This window comes from Eulemur rufifrons, chromosome 17, assembly GCF_041146395.1.
Source record: "Eulemur rufifrons isolate Redbay chromosome 17, OSU_ERuf_1, whole genome shotgun sequence".
In the NCBI taxonomy this organism is placed as follows: domain Eukaryota; kingdom Metazoa; phylum Chordata; class Mammalia; order Primates; family Lemuridae; genus Eulemur; species Eulemur rufifrons.
Genome location: NC_090999.1, coordinates 88,139,664 through 88,164,553, shown reverse-complemented (window position 1 = coordinate 88,164,553; position 24,890 = coordinate 88,139,664). Strand labels below are relative to the sequence as shown.

The window sequence follows — 24,890 nt, the reverse complement described above, 5'->3', positions numbered from 1 at the left end:
TAATAAAATAAAAAAAATTAATATTATATTCACCAGCTTCCGTGGTGAAAGTGCCCAAGGAAAATGAGAAAATAAATAACCAATGTCAGGAATAAAAAAGAAGGTATCACTATAAGTCCTTACTATATGTCTGTGTTTTATAGACATTACTATAAAATCATAAAAAGATATTTTAAACTTTAAATCAATTTTAAAATATAAATGAAATGGATATATTCCTTGAAAAATACATGTAAAAATTGACAGAAGGATAGAAAATTTGAATAACCCTTCAACTATTAAAAAAATTAAATATATGATTTAGAACTTTACAATATGGAAAACTCCAGGCCCAGGTGGCTTTAAACAAACATTTAAGGAAGAAACAGCAATTTTACACAAATGCTTTAAGAGTATAGGAAAAACAGCTACCATTTGCCATTTCATGGTAAGGGATATAAAAATTGACAGGACATTCCAAGAAAGGAAAAAATTTCAGGCTAGTCTCATTCATGAATTTAGATGCAAATATCCTGAAAATAGTATTAGCAAATTTACCCACTAACATCAAAATAGCCTGTGGGTGATCAACTCAGTCTGCCCTGGAAAGCCAGGGCCACGCTTACCTACTGTTTTCTCCTGAACTTTAGGAGAAAGCCTTTTTTGTTTGTTTGTTTATTTTTGGTGAGTTTTAAAAAAAAAAAAAATTAGCAAATCTCATCTAGTAATATATAAAAAGGCCAATACATGTTGGCTGTATTCCAGAATGCAAGCTTGGGTTAAGATTTGAAAATCAATGCAATTCATCACATTAACAGAATAAGAGAAAATCATATAATTATTTCAATTGATTTCAATAGATGTTAATAAAATTCAAATCAAACATATGATAACAAAAAACTCCTAGCAAACTAGGACTAGAAAGGAATTTTATTAATCTGAAAAAAGATATTCCCCAAAAGAACCTTCAGCAAACATTATACTTCATGGTGAAACATTAAAAGCTTTTCTTCTGGGACTGGGCACAAGACCAGTGTATGAGCTTCCTAGGGCTGCCGTAACAACCACAAACCAGGTTGCTTTAAAAGAGAAATTTATTGGCTCACAGTTCTGGAGGCTAGTAGCCTAAATCAAGGTGTCGGCAGGGCCAGGCTCTCTTTGAAGGCTCGAGGGGAAGATCCTTCCTTGCCTCTTCCTAGCCTGATGGTTGGCCAGTGATCTTTCGCATCCCTTGGCTTGCACGTTCAGCACTGCAGTCTCTGTCTCCATCTTCACAGGGTGTTCTGTGTGTGTGTGTCTGTGTCTCTTCTCTTCTTTTTATAAGGACACCAGTCCTAGCAGAGTAGGGCACACTCTACTTCAGTATGATCTCATCTCAACTTGATTATGTCTACATACCCTCTATTTCCAAATAAGGTCACATTCACAGATACTGGGTTTAGGACTTCAATATCTTTTGGGGGAACAATTCAATCTACAACACAAGGACTCCCAGTGTTGCCACTTCTTTTTGTACTACAGGTCCTAGCCAGTACAATAAGGCAAAAAAAAAAAAAAAAAAAAGAAAGAACTAAAAGGCATGATGAAATAAATAATCCTTATTCATAAATGATAGAATTGTCTATAGAGAAAATCCTAAATAATCCACAGATAAATTATTAGAATAAATAAGTAAGCTTAACAAGGTTGGTACATAAAAAGTTAATATATAAAATTAATTTTACTACAATATAATAGCAACAAACAAAATAAATGCTTAAAATAGCATAAAAAACCAAATACTTGGAAATCAATCTAATAAAATATGTGTAAGCCCTCTGGGCAGAAAGCTATAAAATCTTATTGAGAGAAATTAAAGGAGACCTAAATATGCCATGTTCATGAGTTAGAAGACTCAAAATTGTAAATTTGCCAAGTCTTAAATGATCTATAGATACAAGGCAATCCCAATCAAAATCCCTGTATGTGGAAACTGACAAGCTGACTCTCAAGTTGATATGGACATGGAAAAGGTCAAGAATAGCCAAGAATTTGTTGAACAAAGTTGAGAGGACATGCAGTACTGAATATGAAGACTTATTACAAAGCTATTTTAATTAAGATGGTGGGGTATTGGCACACAGACAAAGGGGCCAATGGGACAGAGTGCCCACAAACAGACACATGCATATAACGACACTTGCTCCATGACAGAAATAGCACTAAAGAGCAGTGAGAAGAGACTTTTCAATAAATTGTGCTATAACAAGTGGATATTAATATGGGGAAAAATGAATTTGTTCCCTACCTTATGCTATGCACCAAAATAGCTACATGCAAAAATATGGATGAATTTTCCACACATAAGTTAAGCAGTAGCAACAAAATACTGTAATATTTCATTCATACAAAGTGAAAACAAAACTAAACTATAAGAGGTCAGGATTGCAGTTAATTTGGAGAGGAAAAAGTGTTAATTGGCAGGAGCTATAAGAGGAATTTCTGGAAAGCTGGTGAATATTTCATTTCTTTGCCTTGGAGTGGGGTGGGGAAGTGGTGGTATAAAAAGTAGGTAGGCACATTCATTCATTCAACAACTATTTATAGAGAAATCACTATATACCAGGCATTCATTGTACTATATCAGGGTCATCAAAAGGCATGATTCCTGCTCTGGTGGTGCTTTCCTCTGATAGCAGAGACAGACAAAAATAATTGCAGTAATGAACACAGATAGATATATACAATCACCTAGTGGGGAAAGTGCTCTGAGAGTTACCCTTAGCTTGCTATACAACTTGGACTCTTTATTGGGGGTGGGGCTGAAGAGGAAAGCCATTAAGTCCTTCACTGGACTGAATCATAAAACTAGTTCAGAAGTGTTCTGCCTCCCCTAAAAAGCAGTAGTTACTCCTTTTATCTATAATAAATGGTTCCAATGACATTTTAGATCTACACTTAGTTACCCTTAGGTATCCCATCCGTTTATCCAAGGAAAATCTTGGCTTGAAAGTCATGACACCAGCCCCTAAAAAAACCAAGAGAATATCATTAATTTTTAGTTAAGTTTAGGGTTCTTACTCTAAAATCCAAAAGTGTTTTTGAAATCCTAATTCAAAAAGCATTGAGTATTAAAGCAACATGTTCCAGATTATGAAATACTTACATGCTCATGGTAGAACACCTGGGAAATCAGAAAATTACAAAGAAAACAAAAATCCATAATTCTATCACCATAGCTTCTGCAAATGTGGTGCATCTCTTTCAATTTTTGAAATGCCTGTATATATTAATTTTCACAATTGAGAACGGAATTTCTATGTGGTTTTGCAACCTGAGTTTTCCATTTAAAAATATAATGTCTCCAGTCATTAAATAATCTTCCTAAACATAATTCTTAAGTTTGTAAAAAGTCCATCCTATAAATATACCTAAAAGTCAGTTTGTCTACGTTGTTTTCATAGGAAAGAATTCTATCGACCATGGTTGTGGGCCTGTGTAGGTAAACGCTGCCCTGTAATCAGCGTAGGTTAAGATCACAGGATCACCCTCCAAATAAAGTACTTAAAACCAATTTAAAAGTTTTTCCAAGGCAAAGGGAATACTGTGAATCCAGCAATTTCCAGTTCTCCCCCAAACGTGAATCATCTCAGTGAGAGGCCATCCAGGGATCGCCGAAGTTCTGAGAAGCGTCGCTGACGGTTCTGGTGGCCAGTGACTCGCAGGCGCGCGGAGCTGGCCCGAGGCGGCTGCAGCCGCAGACCCCGCCCGGGCCGCAGAGGTCCCCGCCCCGCGGCGCGCGGGGTGCCGGAGTCCCGGGAGCCCCGACTTTCCGTGCGGGTTTATCCGCGCCTACCCCATGGATTCCCGGGACGCTCCCGCCGCACCTGCTCCGAGCCGGGGTCCGCGCCGCTCCGGCGCCGCGCGCGGGCAGCGGGGGCTCCCTCCCGGCCCTGGAGTCCGGGGCACCCGCCGCAGACGCAGAGGTCGGACCCGGCGGCGCCGTCCGCGCGCGCTGCTCCGTGTCCCAAATTCTGGTCGCGCAGCTGAACTTGGGAGGAACACGCTCGGAGTCCCCGCCCTGTCCGGACTGCCGGATCCCCACCCCGCCGCCACCAGGAGCGCGCAGGCGCAGGCGCGGCCGGCCGGGAGTCCCGCCAACGCTGCGGGAGCCAGTGGTCGCTCCCGTGCGGTTCCCGCCGCTGCCACCGCTCGCCATGGGCCCGAGGCCCCGGCTGCTGATACCTCTCGTGCTGTGCGTGGGGCTCGGCGCGCTCGTGCCTTCCTCGGAGGCCTCAGGCGTTCGCAAGCGAGGCCCCCTGGTGACAGCCAAGGTGACCGAGGGGCGGGCAGCAACTTCCCCTTATGTGGGCTCGGGTGCCTTGGGCACTGGGACCTCTGTGGCAGGGCCGGCGAGGAGGGGGCTTCCCTGGCGGGGCGGGGACGGGAGGCCGCCGCGGGGCTAGGTGGGAGGGGGCCGCCCTCGGGGTAGGGGCTGACGCTCTCCCGGGAGACTCTGGGGGTTCTGGGCTGCGTCCAGCCCGCCCCCGGCTGTTCGGACTCAGTCTCCCGGGTCGGTGGTCCGAAGTCACCAACCTGGGGACTGGAGAGGCTTCCGGAATCGGCGGGCCGGTTCTCCAGGAAGGAGACTGACCAAGTACTTCCTTCGGCGTGGCCTGGACTCGGGAGCAGAGCTGGACGAATACGGGAGGGACTGGGACGCGCAGAGAGGAAGCGCTCGGAGCAGAGGGCTGGCAGCCGGGCCACCCGCTGCGGACGTCACCAGGTGCTGTTAGAGCTGCGGGGCAGGCGTTAAGTGCCTCGCTTAAGAGAGAGGCTATCCTCCTCCTCTGTTTAGGAATCGTCATTCCCCCCCCCCCTCCCAGGAGAGGTTCGCTTTTAGACTAAGGGCTGGTGGGCACGCAAAGACAGCACCTGTCGAATTGGGGACAGCTTCGATGGGGAGGTGGGGGTGGGGGTGGCAATCTGCTGGCCACTGCGTCCTTAAGGCTTCTTCGTACTTCGCTTCAATTCTTTTTTTCAGCGTATTTACCCAAGGATAGAAGATAATGGGAGGGTGCAGGGAGAGAGATGAAGGGAATAATTTGGTGCCCATGATCACTACTTCTAGAAAACCCTCCGGCAGTAGCGTCTTGGAAACTACAGAGGGGAGGCTGAAAGTGGTCTTAACAATCAGGCTGGGGTTTGCCAGTGGAAATTATACTGTTGAACCCGTAGAATACTTAAATCCTCTGCAGCGAGGAGCGCGAGGAGGAAAAGGGGTGGCCAGAGGGGTGTTCAGCATCTGGTGCAGCAGAAGAGAGAACGTAATGGCCAAGCGGCGCTGCGGGTGCAGTTGGAACTCAGCCTGATTGTTTTGAGAAGCACAGACTCTATTCTCAGCCCTTGATCTTTTAGGCATATGTTAACGTTGGGAAATGGCTTGTGCAAGGCCACAGAGCTGAACAGGGGTCCCTTGGGATAGAGCCATGAACATAAAATTAATAAAATTATGAAATGGTGATGGATGTAAACCCTAATATAGATTAGGTGACATTTAAAAACACCTGAAAGTTGAGTAAAACCAACCTGGTGAAAATTCAGGAGGCAAAGGGAACTGCACCTGGAAAGGTCTCCAGACAGGAAAAAGCTTGTGCGCTCAGAGGATGCAGAGAGCTGACAGTGGCTTCAGCGCAGGATGAGAAGAGAGTGACTTGAAATGAGGTTGAAGGAGTGAGCAGCAAGATCATGCAGGGCCTCAGGCCACAGGTAGGCATGTGGGTATTGAGGCAAGTATTCTTATAATTTGAGGTCTTATCCTAGGTGCAGTTAGAGCCACTGAAGGGTTTTAAGCATGGGAATGACATCATCTCATGTATGCTTTTAAGAAATGACCATGGCCGCTCAGTGGAGAGTGAACTGGGAGGTCATTTGGAGCTCCAAGACGGAGTCCAGATAGTGGCTTGTGTTAGTGTGGTAATCGTGGAAATGGGGAGCAGCTAAAATACAGCATGCTCAGTTAGATGTGAATTTCAGATGAACAGTGAATAATTTTTTAGTGACTATATCCCCTGCAGTATTTTGTGAACAGGTTTCACCTGGGAAGCATTTGAAATCTGATGGAGAGACCCGTCCCAGAGCAAGTCAATTACAATCATGGGGTGGGGCCTAGTCTCAGACCTTTTAGAAGCTTTCTGGTGATTCTGACCCTGAGCTGGAAACCAGTGGGGGAGACAGCTAAGGGAGGAGGAAGCTGGGGGGGCTGCAGGAGAGGAAGAGCTGGGGTATCCTAACCCCTAGCCCAGGGCACTGTCACTAAGGGAGAGTTTTCGTGTACTCTCCTCTCAAAACTGTCACTTAACATATTTTTCCCCACCAAATTTATCATTAAGTTCTAAAAGCTAACTGTGTAGGCGAGTCTTAAACAGATTCAACTCTGTTGAATTATTATACATTTTCAGTGAACTTTTATTTTTTTTAATTTTTTTATTTTAATTTTTTTAGTGAACTTTTTAAATAACTAAATCTATGGGAAAATGAAGACATTAAAAGTGATTTCTCTGACTGCAGAAAAATAGTTTAATTGGCCATTGCTCTAGTGTGTCGTTTGCCTCAGCAGTCTTTTTGATTACCTCGGATTTCATTTAAAAACAGGAATCTGTAAATAAGAGAGGTGCCACGGGGCCTGTTAGTGGCTCTAACTTCCTCCATGGATCCTGCTGCAGGGCCGGCCTGGCGGCTTCCTGCCCCAGCCATAGAGGCTCAGGTGGGGCTCTGGTTCACTTGTCTGCGATTTTGCAGCCCTGCATTTTCCAGCCAGCGCCGTGGGGTCTGTGCAGGGCCCAGCACTGAGAGTGCACAAAGTAGTGGTGCCATCCTTTGAGCTGCATGCACAAGCGCCCACTTGTGAGCACAGTAGCATGTAGTGGCCAAGAGGCTACGGCTGACCTTGGCAAGTTATCCAATGTCCAAGGCTCAGTTTCCTCCTCTGTAAAATGGGGGTGGAAATAATACCTACCTGGGAGGGTTTTGCACTAGATATGATCAAGCAAATGTCTTCGTCTGTGTTGCTATAAAGGAATATCCGAAGCTGGATAATTTATAAAGAAAAGAGGTTTATTTAGCCCATGCTTCTGCTGGAAGGTTTAAGACTGGGCATCTGGTGAAAACGTCAGGCTGCCTCCACTCCTGGTGGAAGGCGAAGGGAAGCTGGGGCTGGTGTGGGCAGAGATCACACCAGTGAGGGAGGAAGCAAGGGGGCAGGTGCCAGCCTCCTTTTAACAACCAGCTTTCCTGGGAACTAATAGAAAATTCCCTCCCTCCACTCACTGCCTGGAGAATGGCCCCAAGCTGCTCATGAGGAATCACCCCATGACCTAAACACCTCCCATTGGGCCCCACCCCCAACATTGGGGCTCAAATTTCAACATGACGTTTCGAGGAGGGACAAACATCCAAACCATAGAAGATGAAGTGCTTAGTCCACACTGAACCCCTGTAACATTTCCTAACTGCTTGTCCTGACGTTGTGCCAGGCACTGGGGCAACTAACACTTTCTACCCCTTAGGGGTTCCCTGCCTAGACTGGGAGAGCCCTGTTAATGATAGATCACAGTTTAACTGGAGGCAGCCTGGGATTGAGATTCCAGCTCTCACATCACTTAACCGCCCTCATTCCCACTTTTCTCATCTGTAAATTAATGATAATAGTTCCTGCCCCGCCCCAGGGTGTGGTGAGGATTAATTATATAAGATATTCATGTCTGTTTCCTTCCCTCTTTCTCCCTCCTCCTCCAGTTTCTCCCCCTTTATTTAAATGCCCCCCTCCCCCCAACCCCATATAGTCCCTCAGCCCCCACCCTAGTGCAGGCCATCCTGACCTTAGAGTAAGAGCCTCCAGATCTTCTTTCTCCCCACTGGGGTAACATTCCCAAAGCCTCCCATGGCCCTATTCTTTCCCTTCCCTCTGTTGCCTAATAAAACGCGTTCTCTCCTCTGCCTTCGGGAACTGGTGGGTGGCTCCCACTCAGTCCCCGTAACCCCTGTTGTGGTCCGCAGGGCTGCACTGCTTGTCTGAACACAGACCACACTCCCTGCCCTGGTGCTTTGGTCCCAGAAAGAACTCTGCAGGGCGGGGCCTGTGCCCGTCTTGTACTTGGAAACTACTCCCCTCCTCCCAGACCAGCGTCCTATCATGCCTCCTCCAGGCCGCCCGCCCTTCCTCAGCCTGGGTGTGCAGTGTTCTCGGGCCCTGGTCACCTGCTGCCTGGTACTGTGGTTACGCGTTTACTTATCCTGTCTCTTTATTTTAAACTACCTCAGGACAGGGATTTCCTTGTGCAGTTTGTGCCCTCACGTTGCCTTTTACATAGATCTTTAATAAATACTTGTTGACTAAATAAGATTTTATTTTATCCTTTACAGTAAAGTTGGGAAAACTGTATTTTCTTGCATTCACTCATGAAGTTGAAGAATACTGCAATTTGGGGGAAAAAAATCATATTAGTATGTATGCTAGGCTGTGTGTAAAAAAATAAAGATTTTTATTGAAGATTTCTGCTGGGTAACAGGTTGTTTTCCTTCATCTTCTCTTGCTGCTCTCCCAGATTTATTCTCTCTGCTTTACTTTAAAAGTCTGGGCCGGGCGCGGTGGCTCACGCCTGTAATCCTAGCACTCTGGGAGGCTGAGGTGGGTGGATCGCTCAAGGTCAGGAGTTTGAGACCAGCTCTGAGCAAGAGCGAGACCCTGTCTCTACTAAAAAAATAGAAAGAAATTATATGGACAACTAAAAATATATATAGAAAAAATTAGCCGGGCATGGTGGCGCATGCCTGTAGTCCCAGCTACTCGGGAGGCTGAGGCAGGAGGATCGCTTGAGCCCAGGAGTTTGAGGTTGCTGTGAGCTAGGCTGACGCCATGGCACTCACTCTAGCCTGGGCAACAGAGTGAGACTCTGTCTCAAAAATAAATAAATAAAAATAAAAGTCTGGGAGGCTTTTCTGATGTCTTATATGATGCTTCTTTTAAGATTATGTTCCTGATTCTCTTTCTGGTGCTGCTTTATTTTTGCCGGTTATTGAGTTTTCACCTTGGCATGGAAGTCCCTTTGGAGACACTGCTTCTCTTCGACACCAGCTCTGCACCGACCCGGCTCACACGTGTGTGGACGCGGCTTCCTATCCCCCGGCCACACTGGGTTGCTTTCTCCTGCGTGCCTCGTCTCCCGGGCAGGGCCTTTTTTATGCATTCTATAAAGCGCTTCTGTATAAATAATAATAAAAGCTTTGCTGCTATGGCCATGTAAAAATTTTAAAATGCCACATAGAACACTAAATACCACATCACCCAGTGACAGGCGTACCGATGTATTGGCAGAAACTCTTGTCTTGAACTAAAGCTTGACAGTCTTTACTTAGCGATTTTTCTAAATTGTAAGACATCTTTTTTCTTTGACAACCCTTCTTATATTTTTTAAAGCCATCTCTTGAATGTCTTTTTTTACCCATTCAAACAGTAAATTGGTTCATATAATCTAAACTCGCTAATAGAACGCCCTTCGACTCCATGGCCTTTTCAGCATTCTCAGAATCATCGTAACACGGTGGTTTGTAAAGCAAAATGTGTATAATTTCATTTCAGATGAAATAGCTGAAAAAAGAGAACTTCTAAGGTTTAATCTGCAAAAAGTGACACACTCACTTCTAGATACATGTTTTCTTTTCTCTGTTCTAAAACATTGTGGTAAAGAAAGAATAAATTCTTCTTGGGTAACTTTGGGAACATGAGGACCAAATCCAGCGTCTAAGTTTGCAGGGTGAATGGCTTTGTCAGGACCCGAACGTAACTTTTGCTGTCCTTTGGATGAGGCTGGGTACTGGTGCCGTACTGTGCCCATACTCGAGTGGCAGGCCATCTGGAGGACCACGGTGTGTTTCATCCCTTTTCACAGTTTCTTGGATAGCAGACGTCTATTGAGAACTCATTGGGTTTGGCACTGTTTGAAATTACAAAACAATAAATCTGGATGGTTAGCCCTTTTCTCTCCTCACTGTTTTTTTTCTCCTGCCAGATTAGAGAGCACTACCTTTTAAGAGACACATTTTCCACTCTGATCTTCATCCACAAAGCCGGGAAACAGGAAGTAGCAGCAGTATTTGTTTGGGGTTGAGGGGAGAAGAATTCTGGAACACTTTGTTGGCTGACTCCAACAGCATTGGATAAGACTTCAAATTCAGTACCTAGAACAGTGCCTAGCCCATGGGTGGTGCTCAGTAAATGTTTGTTGAGTGAATATCTGTGAGTGAAATGCACCTACACAATGGTTTTAGAGTACCTTTAATTGATACCATGCTCCTTCATGATTCCTTTATAAAATAGTGGTGGACAGGGCCTTTGTATTTGGATCAATTCTCAGATTTTAATTTTGACGTGCCTTGTACTTGTGGCTTTTCTACATTATAACCTTCCACTCTGCCTTTCAATCGCACACAGGTCTTTTTTGACGTGAGGATTGGAGACAAGGATGTTGGCAGAATTGTGATTGGCCTCTTTGGAAAAGTGGTGCCCAAGACTGTGGGAAATTTTGTTGCTCTCGCAACGGGAGAGGTAGGTCTTGGTTTTATTTCCTTTAACTGTGCACAAAATTGGATCTTCTTTCTTTTAAGCAGAATATAAAGAAGTCTTCTGGGAAAATAAGTATTAAATTAGTATGTCAGATGAACCTGTGACATCTTATCATATTTTGCTTTATTTTCCTATAAAATCTGTACAATTCAGGCACTCAGTGCCCTGAGGCTTCTAGAAATTGGGGGGAAATAATGATCAAGTGAAAATGCACTTTGCTCTCTTTTTACTTATTCACGTTGATACTTCTGTAGTTTGTTTATTTGTTGGTCAGCTAATAATAAAATTTTCCCAGTAAATCGTTGCTGGGACCTAATCAAGTCCTATAGATATTTAATTTTCTCATTTTGTTCTTATTTTTTTGTAGAGATGGGGCTCTCACTGTGTCATTCCCAGATAAACACTGGGTTTATCTTTCAGTATGTGTTGTATCTGCTTGTGTATTTAATGGAAATAATCTCTTTAGAGAGGCTATGGATATAAAGGAAGCCAGTTTCATCGCGTCATCAAGGACTTCATGATTCAAGGAGGCGACTTCACCGCTGGAGATGGCACTGGCGGTAATGTCCGTCTTCCCCTTTCTCCTTTCCCACTTGCCAGACTGAAACCTAAGATTAAGCCAATATATTAACCCAGTATGTTAAAATCCCAAGTTTAAGGAACAAAGTCATGAAGACAACTCTAATTCGTTAAGAAGGATAGAGTTTTGAGGGCCTTATCTACCAGAATCTCGGTAGGTGTGAATGAGCAAGGAGTCCGGATTTGAAGCGGGATTGTTTGGTGTTCATTGTCTTTCCGGGTGGAGGTATGTTCATCTGGCAGGATGCTTTGCAGTTACTGAAGTGCTAGACTGCTGGCCTGCAGCCACAGGGAGCAGCGGTGGAGAACTTGAAGCGTGTGCTCCGGGGCGGCAGAGCTGCCGAGGCAGGTGTTGGGGGAGGACCGAGGGGGAGACTGGCGTTTGGGGCAGGATCACGGTGCTTTTCCCGCCTTCTTTCAAAAGTCCTTCATTTTATTGTCAGCTTTTTTAGTAATTAAAAAAAAAATTACAGTAATAGCTGAGTTGTCAAAATTACAGTATGAACTAATTCTTATAAACAAAGTTTGAGTTTAATAAAGTACAAACAATTAAATGTCTTGAGTTCCAAGTCTCCCTCAGCCTGTTTCTCAGTGAGGATTACAGCTCCCAGCTCCAGGGAGCGTTTTCGCTCACAAATGCCGTGATTTCTTCCCCCGAACACGCACTGTATGTGAGCTACACCGAATTTAAATTGACTTCAGGTTTCAGATTTTCGATTCAGCAAATACTTACTGGTTTTGGTGGATATTAGTTGTCAATTTTTAAAGAAACACTTAGGCCATTTCCAGGCACTATTTCTAATTTTGTATTTATTGCCATGGTTTCTTCATTTATGTTAATAACAAAAAATGGCTACCATTAAATGCTTTGGTTTGTCACACACTTTGGGAAGATTAGTTTTAGTTCTTGCCAAAGTGCTGCAGCGTACAGGGATGTCGAATGGAGCAGAGAACCGTGTTCAGGTCGCTCCGGGCAACGGGGTTTGCTGGGAGGGCTCAGGCAAGCACCCCCAGCTGCTGCACGGCCAGCTCTCCCGGCAAACCCTGCCGCCCTGGGCCTGTGCTGGCATCCCACCTTCCCACCCAGGGCCAGCAGGAGTGCGGACCGCGCTTTACTCTTTCTGCTGTTGTTCTCCTCTCGCTACCTTCCCTGCCCAGCGTGGGCATGTCTTGAGTTAAAAGTCTGCGAATTTTGGAGAGAGGAACTTGTAGAGCATCTAAATTTAGCCTGGACCCCTCTGTGGGAGAGCTCTCCTACCAGGACGCCTTAATTGCCACTGACCAACCAGTTATAAATTGCTTTTCTTTGAGATCCACTTCTGGGTCTTGTCACCGAGCCAGGATTTTGAGGTTGGCAACTGATGGATAAGGAGCTCCGCAGAAGGGGAGGTGTTGGAAAGCGGGTGGACACTTCTCATGGTCTATGGGCAAAGGTCTGCTCTGCCCGCGGCTTTGCTAGAACTCCAGACCACATGCCTCCCTGGGTTGTTCTGTTCAAGGTTGATCACTGGGTGCCCCCACTTGCCATCACCCTCTGTGTCGTGATGAGCCCAGAAGTCGTTGTACCTAACGACTCCAGACTAGCTGCTGTTGCTCTTGGTGCTGAGGCAAGAAAAAGCACCAGCTTTAGAGTCAGAAAGTCAGATGTTCAAATTCTGCTCTGCCAGTTTCAAGTTTTCTAACCTCTTTTTCCCATTGTAAAATGGGACTGAGAATACCTGTTCCTCAGGGTGGTTATGGGAATTAGCTAAGGGCGTATCGTGAGTGCTTGGAACACCCAGGTTGGGTGGTGAGGTAGGAGTGGCCCAGGACAAGTAACCTCAGCCTCGGGACAGAAACAGAGCCACTGGGGTGGCTCACCCACCTTTCCATCTGGCTTTAGGAGGCCGTCCTGCCCTTTAGTTCCTTCTCATTCCAGAGTGAGATCATTGACCTGCTTGATCACGGTTTGGCCCTTGGTTTGTGGCCAGAGGGCACCCTGACATCCTGTGCCACAGTCGGAGCTTTCTGTTTGTTTGTTTTAGGCCCTGGTGCCCTCATTCCTTAAGGAGTTAATTTCATCCCCTCCTTCACTTCTTGTGTTTGACCACCTTCTCCCGTCCCTACCCCCTGCAGGGGTCTACTAACTGATTCCACCAAAGCCTTACATTTCCCGTTGCAGAGTTTACTCTTGTGTGACATCTGTTGACTCTGCTCCTCCGCCTTTTGTCCCACACAGGTGTGAGCATTTATGGCGAGACGTTTCCAGACGAGAACTTCAAGCTGAAGCATTACGGCATCGGGTGGGTCAGCATGGCCAATGCTGGGCCGGACACCAATGGCTCTCAGTTCTTCATCACCTTGACCAAGCCCACCTGGCTGGATGGCAAACACGTGGTATTTGGAAAAGTCATCGATGGGATGGTAAGTTGGTATGTTTTTTCCCTTTCAAGCTTTATGTTTTTAATGAGAGTACTGGTAGTGATTTATTTTAATCTTAAAATGTGCTTGTTAGAGACCCATTATTAAACCTGGCTTCTTCAAAGGTGAATAAATTATGTATGGTATGGCATTTTAATTGTTGGGGGAACTGGAGCAGCAGCGAGGGACTTGACAAGGAGAAGTTAAATACTTAATTTATTTCACCTCTTGATATAAATAGAAAGCCCCTTTTAATGGAATCAAATAAAACCAGGGCGCCATATATACACACAATGAACTATTATTCAGTCTGAAAAAGAAAGGAAACTCTGACACATGCCATGACATGGAGGAACCTTGAGGACATTATGCTAAATGGAATAAGCCAGTCATAAAAAGACAAACACTGTATGGTTCCACTTATATGAGGTATCTAAAGAAGTCACATTCGTAGAAACAGAAAGTATAATGGAAGCTGCTGGCTGGGGACGGGGTAAGTGGGAAGTTGTGTTTAATGGGTACGGAGTTTAAGTTTTACAAGATGAAAAAGCTCTGGAGATTGGCTGCATAACAATGTGGATGCACTTAACATTAATGAACTGTACCCTTAAAATGAATAAGATGATACATTTTATGTGTCTCTTACTACAATGAAGCATGAAATATTAAAAAACAGAACCCCATGTGGTTCAGTGCAGACACCAAGTCACCTCCAAAGACACACAGATAGCAACCAAAAATTAAAGAGAATTCAAATCTATACTGTGAGGTCTCAACAAATGTCAGAGGGGTCCAATTCATAACCCACAGGAATACTCCTTAAAATCCTCATTATCTTTTACTCTCAACATTTCTCCTTAGCAACAGCCTGAAGTGGCTGTCTCCGCTCCTAAACTGGCCCCTGCGCGGTCTGCCTGACCCAGCCCCGGACCATCCTCGGCTCCCTTGCCCAGTTCTGTGTTTCTTCCACAACTCTCTAGCTGTTATTCTCATTTTGTCCAGCAGAAGTCCGGGAACGGAGCCAGTAGACTCACCCTGTTTGAGAAACTCATCAAAAGCCTACTTTGTTGGTCCTTGACCAGTCCTCACCTCCTTCAGGGTGAAACCCTTGTGAAGCCCTCCAGGGCAGAGCAAAGGGCCTTTCCACCACTGTGAGTTTGGGGTGACATTAGTATTTGGACCCAACCTGTAGATTAATGGCCTGGGGTCTCCTTTAAAATGGGCAAACCCAGAAGTAGGTCCACTTCTAAATTTTCTTTCTGGCCTATTTCTTATGCCTAGAACTGTCATAGGTTAGAGCTAGAACTGACTCAAACTCCATGTTAACTCTTATATTAAGTAGTAGCAGATGGATAGAAATACCTTTTATTAGAGCTAGGTGTTTACAAAAATATCTAATTTTTTAATATAAAATGCTTATTAAAAAAGAAGGGAGGAAATAGACCAATATATTCTCTGAGTGACAAGGTAGTGAATGAATTTTATTTTGCGATGTATACATTTTCTGCATATTCTAAGTTTTCCACAGTTAGCTTGCATGGTTTTTGTAGTCATTAAGAAAAATTATTTCACGCTTGGGTTTTTTAGTTAGCATTGATTTTACCTGTGGATTGCCATAGCTGCTGGTCAGAATTGAGCCACGTGTCTGCTTTTCTCTCACCAGACAGTGGTGCACTCCATAGAGCTCCAAGCCACCGATGGGCACGACCGTCCGCTCACCAACTGCTCCATTGTCAACAGTGGCAAGATAGACGTGAAAACGCCCTTTGTGGTTGAGGTCGCTGACTGGTGACACAACTAGCAGAAAACAAGGAACATACTTTGGCAGGGGGATGTGTGTATGTGTGTGTGTGTGTCTATGTCTGTCTTTGTCTTTCAATTCCTCAGTTACTGTTTTGCTTTGTTTTTTCACTTTCTTTTAATATTTTACCCCAGATCACAAGAGTTATAAAAATCAACCAATCAGTGTTGAGTCTGCATGAATTTTGGTAAATTTATTTGCTTAGGGTGATTTGAACTTAGACATATCCCCTTCCTCCAATGGTGCTATTTTTAAACTAGAAAATTTTGTATTGGCTTTTTTTTTTTTTTAAGAACATGGTAAATTTTTATTGCTGAATTCATTATGATCCCCAAGTTGAGCAATGCTGAAGATCTGTCTGAAACAGATGAGGACATGAAGTTTATTATTTTGTATTCAAACAGAAATTCAGGTAAAGCTAAATTTGATTAGTATAATCTGATATATATTACAGGGATTTTTACCTGATAAAAAGGTGCTTTGGTGTTCTCTATATTAAATACTTTTTATATGGATCAACTCTTTTTGCAAGATTTTTTTTAAATTTAAAGTTCTTTAAAAAATATACAAAAATACATGCACCCTAATGTTAACAATGAACAGATTAAAGAGAGTTCTATAAAGCAAAATACTAATGCATTGGATAATTTGGGATGGGAATGCAGAGAAATTATGCCTGTCCATATTCCAGAGATGTAAGCTAATTATTCACTAATTTTTACTCAGTGTTACATTTGCATAAAGCTCCCTTGACTCCAGTTGCAATAGAAAGGAATCTTTTTGTCACTTACATAATGGGGATTAAGATTCAGGCTGTATTTAGACTAGATGGGAAGTAACATCCTGCCTGGCCCTGCAGCATACCTGGCTGTGACTGAGGGTGCCTGATCTCTGTCTGGCTGGGAAGCTTGACCTGTTGGAACCGGGTACCATGGCCTCTCCTCCGGGACTCACGCAGTGAGGACACAAAAGGACTCATCTCTGGAGTTGCATTCAAAGAAAATTGCCTCAGTAAGAGATGAAATGCATGTTTCTTTTTTTTTTTTTTTTTTTTTTTTTTTTTGAGACAGAGTCTCACTCTGTTGCCCAGGCTAGAGTGAGTGCCATGGCGTCAGCCTAGCTCACAGCAACGTCAAACTCCTGAGCTCAAGCGATCCTCCTGTCTCAGCCTCCCAAGTAGCTGGGACTACAGGCATGCACCACCATGCCCGGCTAATTTTTTCTATATATATTTTTAGCTGTCCGTATAATTTCCTTCTATTTTTAGTAGAGATGGGGTCTCGCTCTTGCTCAGGCTGGTCTCGAACTCCTGAGCTCAAACGATCCGCCCACCTCGGCCTCCCAGAGTGCTAGGATTACAGGCGTGAGCCACCGCGCCCGGCCGAAATGCATGTTTCTACTGTTGATTTATAAATTAGAGGGCAATTTGTTAATTTTTTTTCCAACCAATATTTATTGAGGGTCTTTGACATGCCAGGTTCTAGTTTGAGTTCTGGGGACACAACAACAGACAGAGAGAAAAGGGTCTCATGGGTTTTACATGGGAAAGAAGAGAACAAACAGGAAACAAATAGTAAAGAGTGGTGAGGGAGGTGAAGAAGATACGGCTGTGTTTACTGGAGAGGCTGGAAGAGGAGCATCCTTACAGTGGCCAAGGAAGGCCTCTTGTGGGATGACATCTGCGCCAAGGCCTGAGGGAAGGACCTTCCAGGAGGAAGAGAAAATAGGAGAGTCCTGAGGTCAGAATGAGTGGATTCCACGCAGAAGAGAAAGCCAGTGTGCTGGGGCCGGGTGTGCGGAGGGAGTGTGACGGTCAGAGAGGTGAGGCTGAGACCAGACCAGTTCCGGCCTGGGCACTGGGGAGAGGAGTTCTTTTATTCACAGTACGATGGGGAGCTACCAGTGTTAAGTTAGGGAGAGGTGTGATGTGATCTGCATTTAAGAAACATTATCTTCTACAAGGAGAATTTTTATAGTGGCTACAGTGGAAGCAGTACTTATCAGGAAGCTCAAACCTTCACATCCTTTGGGTTCCCACTCCTGGGATTTGCTTTGGAAAGTGATCTGAGGTTGTAACGGACATCCGGGTTTTGGGCAGCCCAGCATCCAGTCCCCTTTTTCTGGTGATGCCTGTGCTATTTCTTATTTTTTCTTTGGAGAATCACATCATTCACTCAACCATCTCTTGTCCTTCAAGTGGGCTGACTCTGCAGATGGGTACACACTTGGCTTGGCAGCCTCATTCATTAGCTCACTTGATGCATATTAATTGAGTGTGGGATGGAGCTGCAAACAGTGTTGCCCCTCATGGTTCCCGTGAAGGTGACACATCATACTGCATGAATATATAATAGAGCGTCAGGTGGTAATAAGTCTGTGAATTAAAAAAGACCAGGGGGAGAGAATAGAGTGTGAAGAGTGGCCCGGGAAGGCCTGTGAGTGGGAGCAAGGGAGCAGCAGGCCCTGGGGATCCTGGGGCAGAGTGTGGAGGGGCAAGAGCAGTGGGCTCAGGGAACAGCAGAGAGGGCCAGGTGTGCAGAGTGAGGGAGGTTGGGGAGGGGCAGGGCTGTCTTGTGGGCCAACCAGAATATTCCCTTGCTGGCCCCAGTGACTGGCTCAGGCCCAGGTGTTTGACCTCAGTCATGTTAATGAGCTTCCCTCCTTGGACTTCTGCTGGAATTACTGGGAATTACTGGGAAAGGGTAGCTGTCTTTCTAGAAGACGATGTAACAGAGCAGGCCTGAGGATGAAGCCAGCGCAGAAGGAAGCTGCTCCAGAAGAGAGAAAGATGGATTCCTGAGGCCGTCATTTAGCCCCTGTGTCCAGCCACGCCTGAAGCTAATCCACTCCTAGCTTTTTGCTATGTAAACCAAAACATTTTCTTAAGCCAGAATGATTTGCTTTGACTTGCCACCTAAAGTCTTTCTCTAATGAGGCAATACTGAAAAATTTTTATGTATAAAGATGTGAATTGCAGAATATTTATGATAACAAAATACTGGAAGCAACTTGAATGTCCCAAAATGGCTATAAAACATACATCCCATAATAGAACAGTATGCATTAAGACTGATGTTACAGAACTTAGAGTAACATGAGAAAATGATCTAAAGAAAAAAGTAGAAATTCTGTATGCAGCGTGATCTCTGTTATGTCAATACATTCTCCTAAAGCAAATGCAGCAAAATGTAAATTCACACAAAGTAAATGCAAATGGTGGGAGTTTTTTTTTCACTCTTTTTATGTTCTTTTTTCAGTCTTTTTTCTCTAGGGTGCATTTCTTTTTAATAATTAGAAAAATAAAAGTTAAAAAATTTTAAATAAAGGTAACATGGGAGGAATTTGGAAACAAATGAGCTCTTACACATGCGAAGTGCCTCATGTCTCCAATGTCAGACAGCACATAGCCACCGCTACCCCTGTGCATAAGGACATACACTTTACCCCGTATTTGCTACCTAGTGTTTCACTGGTGTGAGCATAAATGACATCTCTCTAGTCATAAAGCAAAAAGTGGTTCATTGTCGAAGTGCTGCAATTCTGAGACCACTAGGGCCCAGGTGGTCAGTGACCATATTACCTGTTATGCCAGATGACTGATGAGTGAAGGACACACCCCTGCTAAAAAACAGCTTATTTCTTGTTCGCCAAGAGAGTCCGGCCTCATACCAAAAACATCAGCAAACTGACGACTATGAAAATACAAACTGTTACTTTTTATAGTCTAATGTTTTCTGCAAAAGCTTTTGAAATAGTTCACTATTTTGCTGATCATGTTACCAAAAGCACACATTTGTAGCTGTGGGCTGGTGTGGAATCAGGAAAATTTACACTGGCTAACACCACCAAGCCCGAATTATTATAATTTAGTCTCGAATCACTTTAATAAACAATTTAAAACGTTTTGGTATTCTTAGCCATAATCTATTTTTTTCTCTTACAAGTGTTATTTAGCAATTTTCTGGATCATCAAATGAGAATTCAGTAAAATTTATTTTGGGGTCAGATTAGTTGGAATGACACTTTTGGAATTATCGACTACTTCATTTCTGATGAATTTTTAGGTTTTGAACAGGACTCACCAGCCTCATTTCTCAGTTCAGCCATTTTGAGTCACATAAAGACAAAAGCATGGCAAGGATTTTATAGTAGGAAAAGGATTTGTTTTTGTTTTTCAGCATTCCTATAATTCAGACAGCGCAAGAAATCTTTGATCTAGAAGGCTTGGAAATTCAAAGCCCCCTCAAGGCAACTTTTTTTTTTTTTTTTTTCAAATTAAGGAAGAGTAAAAACAGAATTTGTAATGGAAAATTTTGGTGCCGTTAAGTACATAACGGCTTTTAGTTAAGTCTGTAATTCATCTTGTGGATTTAAGATTTTGGCCAAGAGTAAGTTTTAGGTGTGATATAACATAACCTCCTCCAAGATTTGCTAGTGTTACTGACATTCTAGAGTGGTGGGGAAACAACTGGCATTAATGCAGAATTAGACTTAGTCACAGGAGTTGTGTCAGAAAACAAAGATCCATCTGACAAATACTGAGTTAAAACAAAATACATTTTAAAAATCCCAGCAGTCGTTAGAATGCTTAGGAGTCACAAATTTGGAGGATTTGGAGGACTCAACATCGTGAAACACCTTCTAGTACCCACTTTTGAAGTTTTATTAGGAGTCATGTTAAGTTTCCACACCTAGTCATTTTTCAGAGCGTGAAGGTCTTTCTTCCTGGAGCACACTGGGCCTTGTAAGGGCTGTTTCAGCCGTGGTCACCATCTGTCCTGCGTGGTAATATTAGGTCCTATTATTTGGATAGATATCTCTGTTTGAAATTTTTTTTTTTTTTTTTTTTTTTTTTTTTTTTTTTTTTGAGACAGAGTCTTGCTTTGTTGCCCTGGCTACAGTGAGTGCCATGGCGTCAGCCTAGCTCACAGCAACCTCAAACTCCTGGGCTTAAGCAATCCTACTGCCTCAGCCTCCTGAGTAGCTGGGACTACAGGCATGTGCCACCCTGCCCGGCTAATTTTTTCTATATATATTTTAGTTGGCCAGATAATTTCTTTCTATTTTTTAGTAGAGACGGGGTCTCGCTCTTGCTCAGGCTGGTCTCGAACGCCTGACCTTGAGCGATCCACCCGCCTCGGCCTCCCAGAGTGCTAGGATTACAGGCGTGAGCCACCGCGCCCGGCCTGCTTGAAAATTTGAACCTTCTTCTTCCACTGGTCTCGAAGACAAGTCTGCGTCTCTTCCGGACCGCAGAAGCCACGCTCCGACAGCCCTGAGGAGCGGAGGAAGCGCCACCGGCCAGCCTGGAGCAGAGAAACTCCCTTGGCTTAACCCTGCCGGCCTTAAAGTGTCTGGCAAAGACCTGGGAGCTCCTGAATCGGAGCCTCCTGCAAGGTGCTCTCCCTGCCTGCTCCTGGGCGTCCTTCGGGACTCAGGGCTGGCTCCCCTGGGGAGCTTCTAGATGCTTCCACATCCCAGTTACAAGTGCAAACTGCCGCGGTGTCTCCCCTCCCCCTGGCCTGGACGCCCCTCTGGGCAAGGATTGGGTCTTCCTCCTAATCCACCCTCAGACGGTGTTTCACCCGATGCTCACTAGGTATGTTCTGAATAAATGACCCCCCAAATGCCTAAATTTATACTAGGAGGTACTTAGCTCTCAAGCCAGCAAGATTGCCAAACATTGGGTTCATCTTTCAACTGTTTCCACTATTTTTCAAAGGACTGTTATCTTTAAAAAAAATAAATAAATAAACTTCTCCTCTTTATTTTCAGAGTTGAGGTTCTTAGGGCGTGACAGAAACAGAGCGGGAGGCCCAGGGGAGGCGAGCGCAGGCGGCGGAGTCTGTGGGACGGGGGCGCTCCGGCGTCACACCTGTCACAGCGTGGCTGTGAGTGTGGCGCTGCCCGCCCGGCCCAGGAGCCGAGCGGTTTGGGTTTGACCTGACAGGCGGTGAGGAAGCCTCTCCCTGGAGTCTCAGGCACCGTGGACACGGGGTCCACCCTGGAAACCTCCACATTGGAACCCCCATGTGTCAGGCGATTCCGTGGTCCCCCGAGCCCCACGAGCCACACCGCGCACCGCCGGTACATTCAGGCAGCGATGTGACGCGCTTCCACTGAGGTCTAAGTCACAGGTTTGAGCTCTGTGCTTGGCTTTTGCTCCGGGCTACAGAGCCCGATCCTGACCCTAGTGAACAGGGGAAAAGTTGGAGATGGTTCAGCACAGATCTGTCTCCACGATGGAAAGAATCTCGGCTCGTTTCCCGCCGCCGGCGGGTCAGTGTTGCATCTAGCTTCGCCTTCGAGCAGCTGCAGACATCCTAGCAAGCGGGGCTCGGAGTGCCTGAACTGGAGGAGGGAACGAGGCCTGGGGAAGGACTTCTCCAGCCACGCGGAGCTCCCCGAAGATGGGGTCCCCACCTTGCGGCTCCCATCAATGAATGGCACCAACCTCTACCCAACTGTTCAAGGCAAAAACCCACCGTTTACCTCCCACATCCAAGTCCACCAGCGAGCTCACCGGGAGCCCTGCAGCGACCCCTGAATGTCCGTATCTCATCCTCTGCACCGCTGCCACCCTAACCAGAGGGGGCACCTCTCAGCTGGACTACTCGGTGGCTTCCTAATGGCCTCTCTGCTTCAGATCCTGCACCTGCCCGTTCCATTCTCCACCAGCAGCCAGAGCGAGCTTTCCAAAACACACCAGATCAACTGCGATCCATTATGTACCTTATCCTAAGCTGCATAGTGTTTACTGATGCCCGTGAGCTATTTGGAGGATTTTTTAAAATCATGTTTTTAAAACTTTCACACCTACTAAAAATACATGAATGTAAAAAAAGTTAAATAATTCAGATCATGTCCCTCCTGTGTTAAACCTGTCAGTGGCTTCCCACCGCCCACAGGCTATGAGCCAAACTCCACCACCCCCTCCTGAGGAGGGCGCTGTGGGATCCTGTCCCTGCCCACCTCACAGCCCAGCCCCTCCCTATCCTCCAGCTCACAGGCTTTCCTTCAGGACCCTGACTAGCGTCTTGATTTCTCTTCCCCAGGGCTTTGCCTGGCTAGTGCCTCCAGCATCCTTCAGGTCTCAATTTCAAAGTCACTAGCTCAGAGAAGGTTTTTGGCCCGTCCAAATCTAAACTGGGTATCTTCCCTGCATATAAGCAAACCTTATCTTTCCTCATAACACTTAACGTACACTTTTTAAATTTTTTATTAAATTTTTTTTTTTTTTTTTTTGGGGGGACAAGGTCTCACTCTGTCACCCAGGCTAGAGGGCAGTGACACAATCATGGGTCACTGAAGCCTTGAACTCCTGCACTTAAGCAATCCTCCCAAGTAGCTGGGACTACAGGTGTGTGCCACCATATCCAGTTAATTTAAAAATTTTTTGTAAAAATAGGGTCTTGCTATGTTGCCCAGGCTGGTCTTGAACTCCTGGCCTCAAGTGATCCTCCCACTTCGACCTCCCAAAGCGCTGGCATTACAGGTGTGAGCCACTATGCCTGGCTTTAACACACACTTTATAATTACAAGTTGTTTCGGTATTTATCGAGCCAATATCACATCATTCTGTAAATTTCATGAGGGCAAGGATTCTAGTTTACTCAAATTCAAATTTAGGAAGATACCAAGGATTTAGAAAGACAGTGTGTTGCCTGCTGTGATGAGAAAAAATTACTATAAATAGATATAAAAGTTAATGCAAAGATGACAATTTCTAAGTGTATAATATCTTTTCTTTTTTACTGCTTTTAAGATACCTTATTAGTTTTGTTCAATCATCCATTTGCTTGAGTTGCCGAAGCGTTGGACTGCCGTCTGAAATGTATCACCAGCCTCTCCTAGTAGCTGTCCTGGCATTCTCTTTGAATTTGAGCCAGCTCCCCCTAGAAATATTGAGGTGGGTTTGGGGTGTTTTTGTGTTCTTTTTTAATTAGACAGTTTAAAACGTCTAAAAATGTGTAACATGAAAATAATTTGAAATGCCCTAGGATTGTGGTTCTCAAACTTGGTTGTGCGTTAGAATCACCTGCAGGGCCTGTCGGATTTCTGGGCCTGACTTTCAGAGTGTCTGATTCAGCAGGTCTGGGGCAGGACATGGGCAATGCCAATGTCGCTGGTCTAGGGACACACTTTGCAAACCACTGCCGAGGGTGTCGCAAAACCAGGGTTTGTAATTGGAAGTAGCTTAGTTATTTGTAAAGGAGAATAGACATAGGAGAGATCATCCAAATATGTAGTTACATAACCCATTAACCACTCTGTGAATCAAGTTGGTGAGTGAACTATAGAAAGTCACTGTTTTCAGAACAATCAGGACGTAACAAACCACTGTGGGAATCTGGGAAGATGTTAACGAATCTTATTTCAAGGCCGTTTAATCAATGGACAGTTCTGAAGCCCCTGCTCTGAAGTGCACAGCCAGCGTTGACCTGGGGGCCAGGAACGTGGGCTGCCACACACATTCAACAGTGGTCCTTAACATCAACTCTGGGCCCCGCACTGGAGAAAGCACCAAGTTAGATGCTGCTGTGACAGGTGGCAACAGGTGACAAATAAACAGGACAACTTCAGGTGGTGCTAACTGCTAGGAAGGAAGCAACAATCTGCCACGATAGACTAATGGTGTGGAGTAGGAACTAGGGTGCTATATTAGATGGGGTGACCAAGAAGGGACTCTTGAGGGGGTGACATTTAAGCTGATACCTAAAAAGTGAGAATGAGCCAGGCTACTCAAGGTGGTGAACAGGGTGTTTCAGACAGAGACTAGCAGGTCCAAAGGGCGTGAGAGACCAAGGTTGGCACATCCTGGGAACTGAAAGGCTGTCTGCAGTGAGTGCTGGCCAGAGGAGTGCACCAAGAACCTGGAGGGGGTGGCAGGAACTCAAATTTCATTCTCAGTGGGAATGGACACTACTGGAGGATTTTGAGCGAGAGAGTGACATGATCTGATGAACATTTTAAAAAGATCACTCTGGCTCTTGTGCTGAGAACGGACTGTACTAGCAGTGGAAGCAGACAGACCTGGGAGGAGGCTGCTGCCCGCAGGGAGCTTGGTTTAGTCAAGTAAGATGGGAAAGCACTTTGCAATTTATAACGCGGTACAGAAACATTAACAGCTGGTATAATACTAGTTCTTTCTGATTTGCGTGTTCATGTCTGCTTCAAAAATGCATATAAATACAGTTCTACTGTCAAGCTGATTGGGGGAGAGTTTTGTAGAGGAAATGTTTAAATCCTGATCCCTTTTATTAACTGGTGGCCACAGTCCAGTTATTTCACCTCATTTTTCTCACTGTAAAGTGGAATAAGAATCCATATCTGATTAAAGATGTTGTGAGGCTTCAATGGAATAATCTGTGAACAGGATTTAGCCCAGTGCCTCTAGGCCCCCAAATTAGTGCTCAATCATATTAGCTACTTTTTATTATCATTAGTCTCTCTGATCTTCATTTTCCTCTTCAATAAAATAAGGGCACTAAAAACTACTTTGTAAGGAACTTAACAGGATAATATATG

General features: G+C 44.8%; 1 protein-coding gene across 1 annotated transcript; it reads left to right on the top strand.

The window, feature by feature from the left end:
- The first annotated feature begins 4,093 nt into the window (after positions 1-4,093).
- On the top strand, positions 4,094-15,810 carry PPIC (peptidylprolyl isomerase C). The gene is made up of 5 exons (XM_069492173.1): positions 4,094-4,292; positions 10,451-10,564; positions 11,049-11,142; positions 13,380-13,564; positions 15,225-15,810. The coding sequence occupies exons 1-5, from the start codon at positions 4,176-4,178 to the stop codon at positions 15,351-15,353; spliced, it is 639 nt and encodes a 212-aa protein (XP_069348274.1). The 5' UTR covers positions 4,094-4,175; the 3' UTR covers positions 15,354-15,810.
- Positions 15,811-24,890: the final 9,080 nt, after the last annotated feature.

Excerpts from the sequence above, each read along its gene's own strand:
- PPIC (XM_069492173.1), top strand. The coding sequence starts at position 4,176 with ATGGGCCCGAGGCCCCGGCTGCTGATACCTCTCGTGCTGTGCGTGGGG. Across the intron at positions 4,293-10,450 it reads GCCCCCTGGTGACAGCCAAG|GTCTTTTTTGACGTGAGGAT; the intron begins GTGACCGAGGGG and ends AATCGCACACAG. Across the intron at positions 13,565-15,224 it reads GAAAAGTCATCGATGGGATG|ACAGTGGTGCACTCCATAGA; the intron begins GTAAGTTGGTAT and ends TTCTCTCACCAG.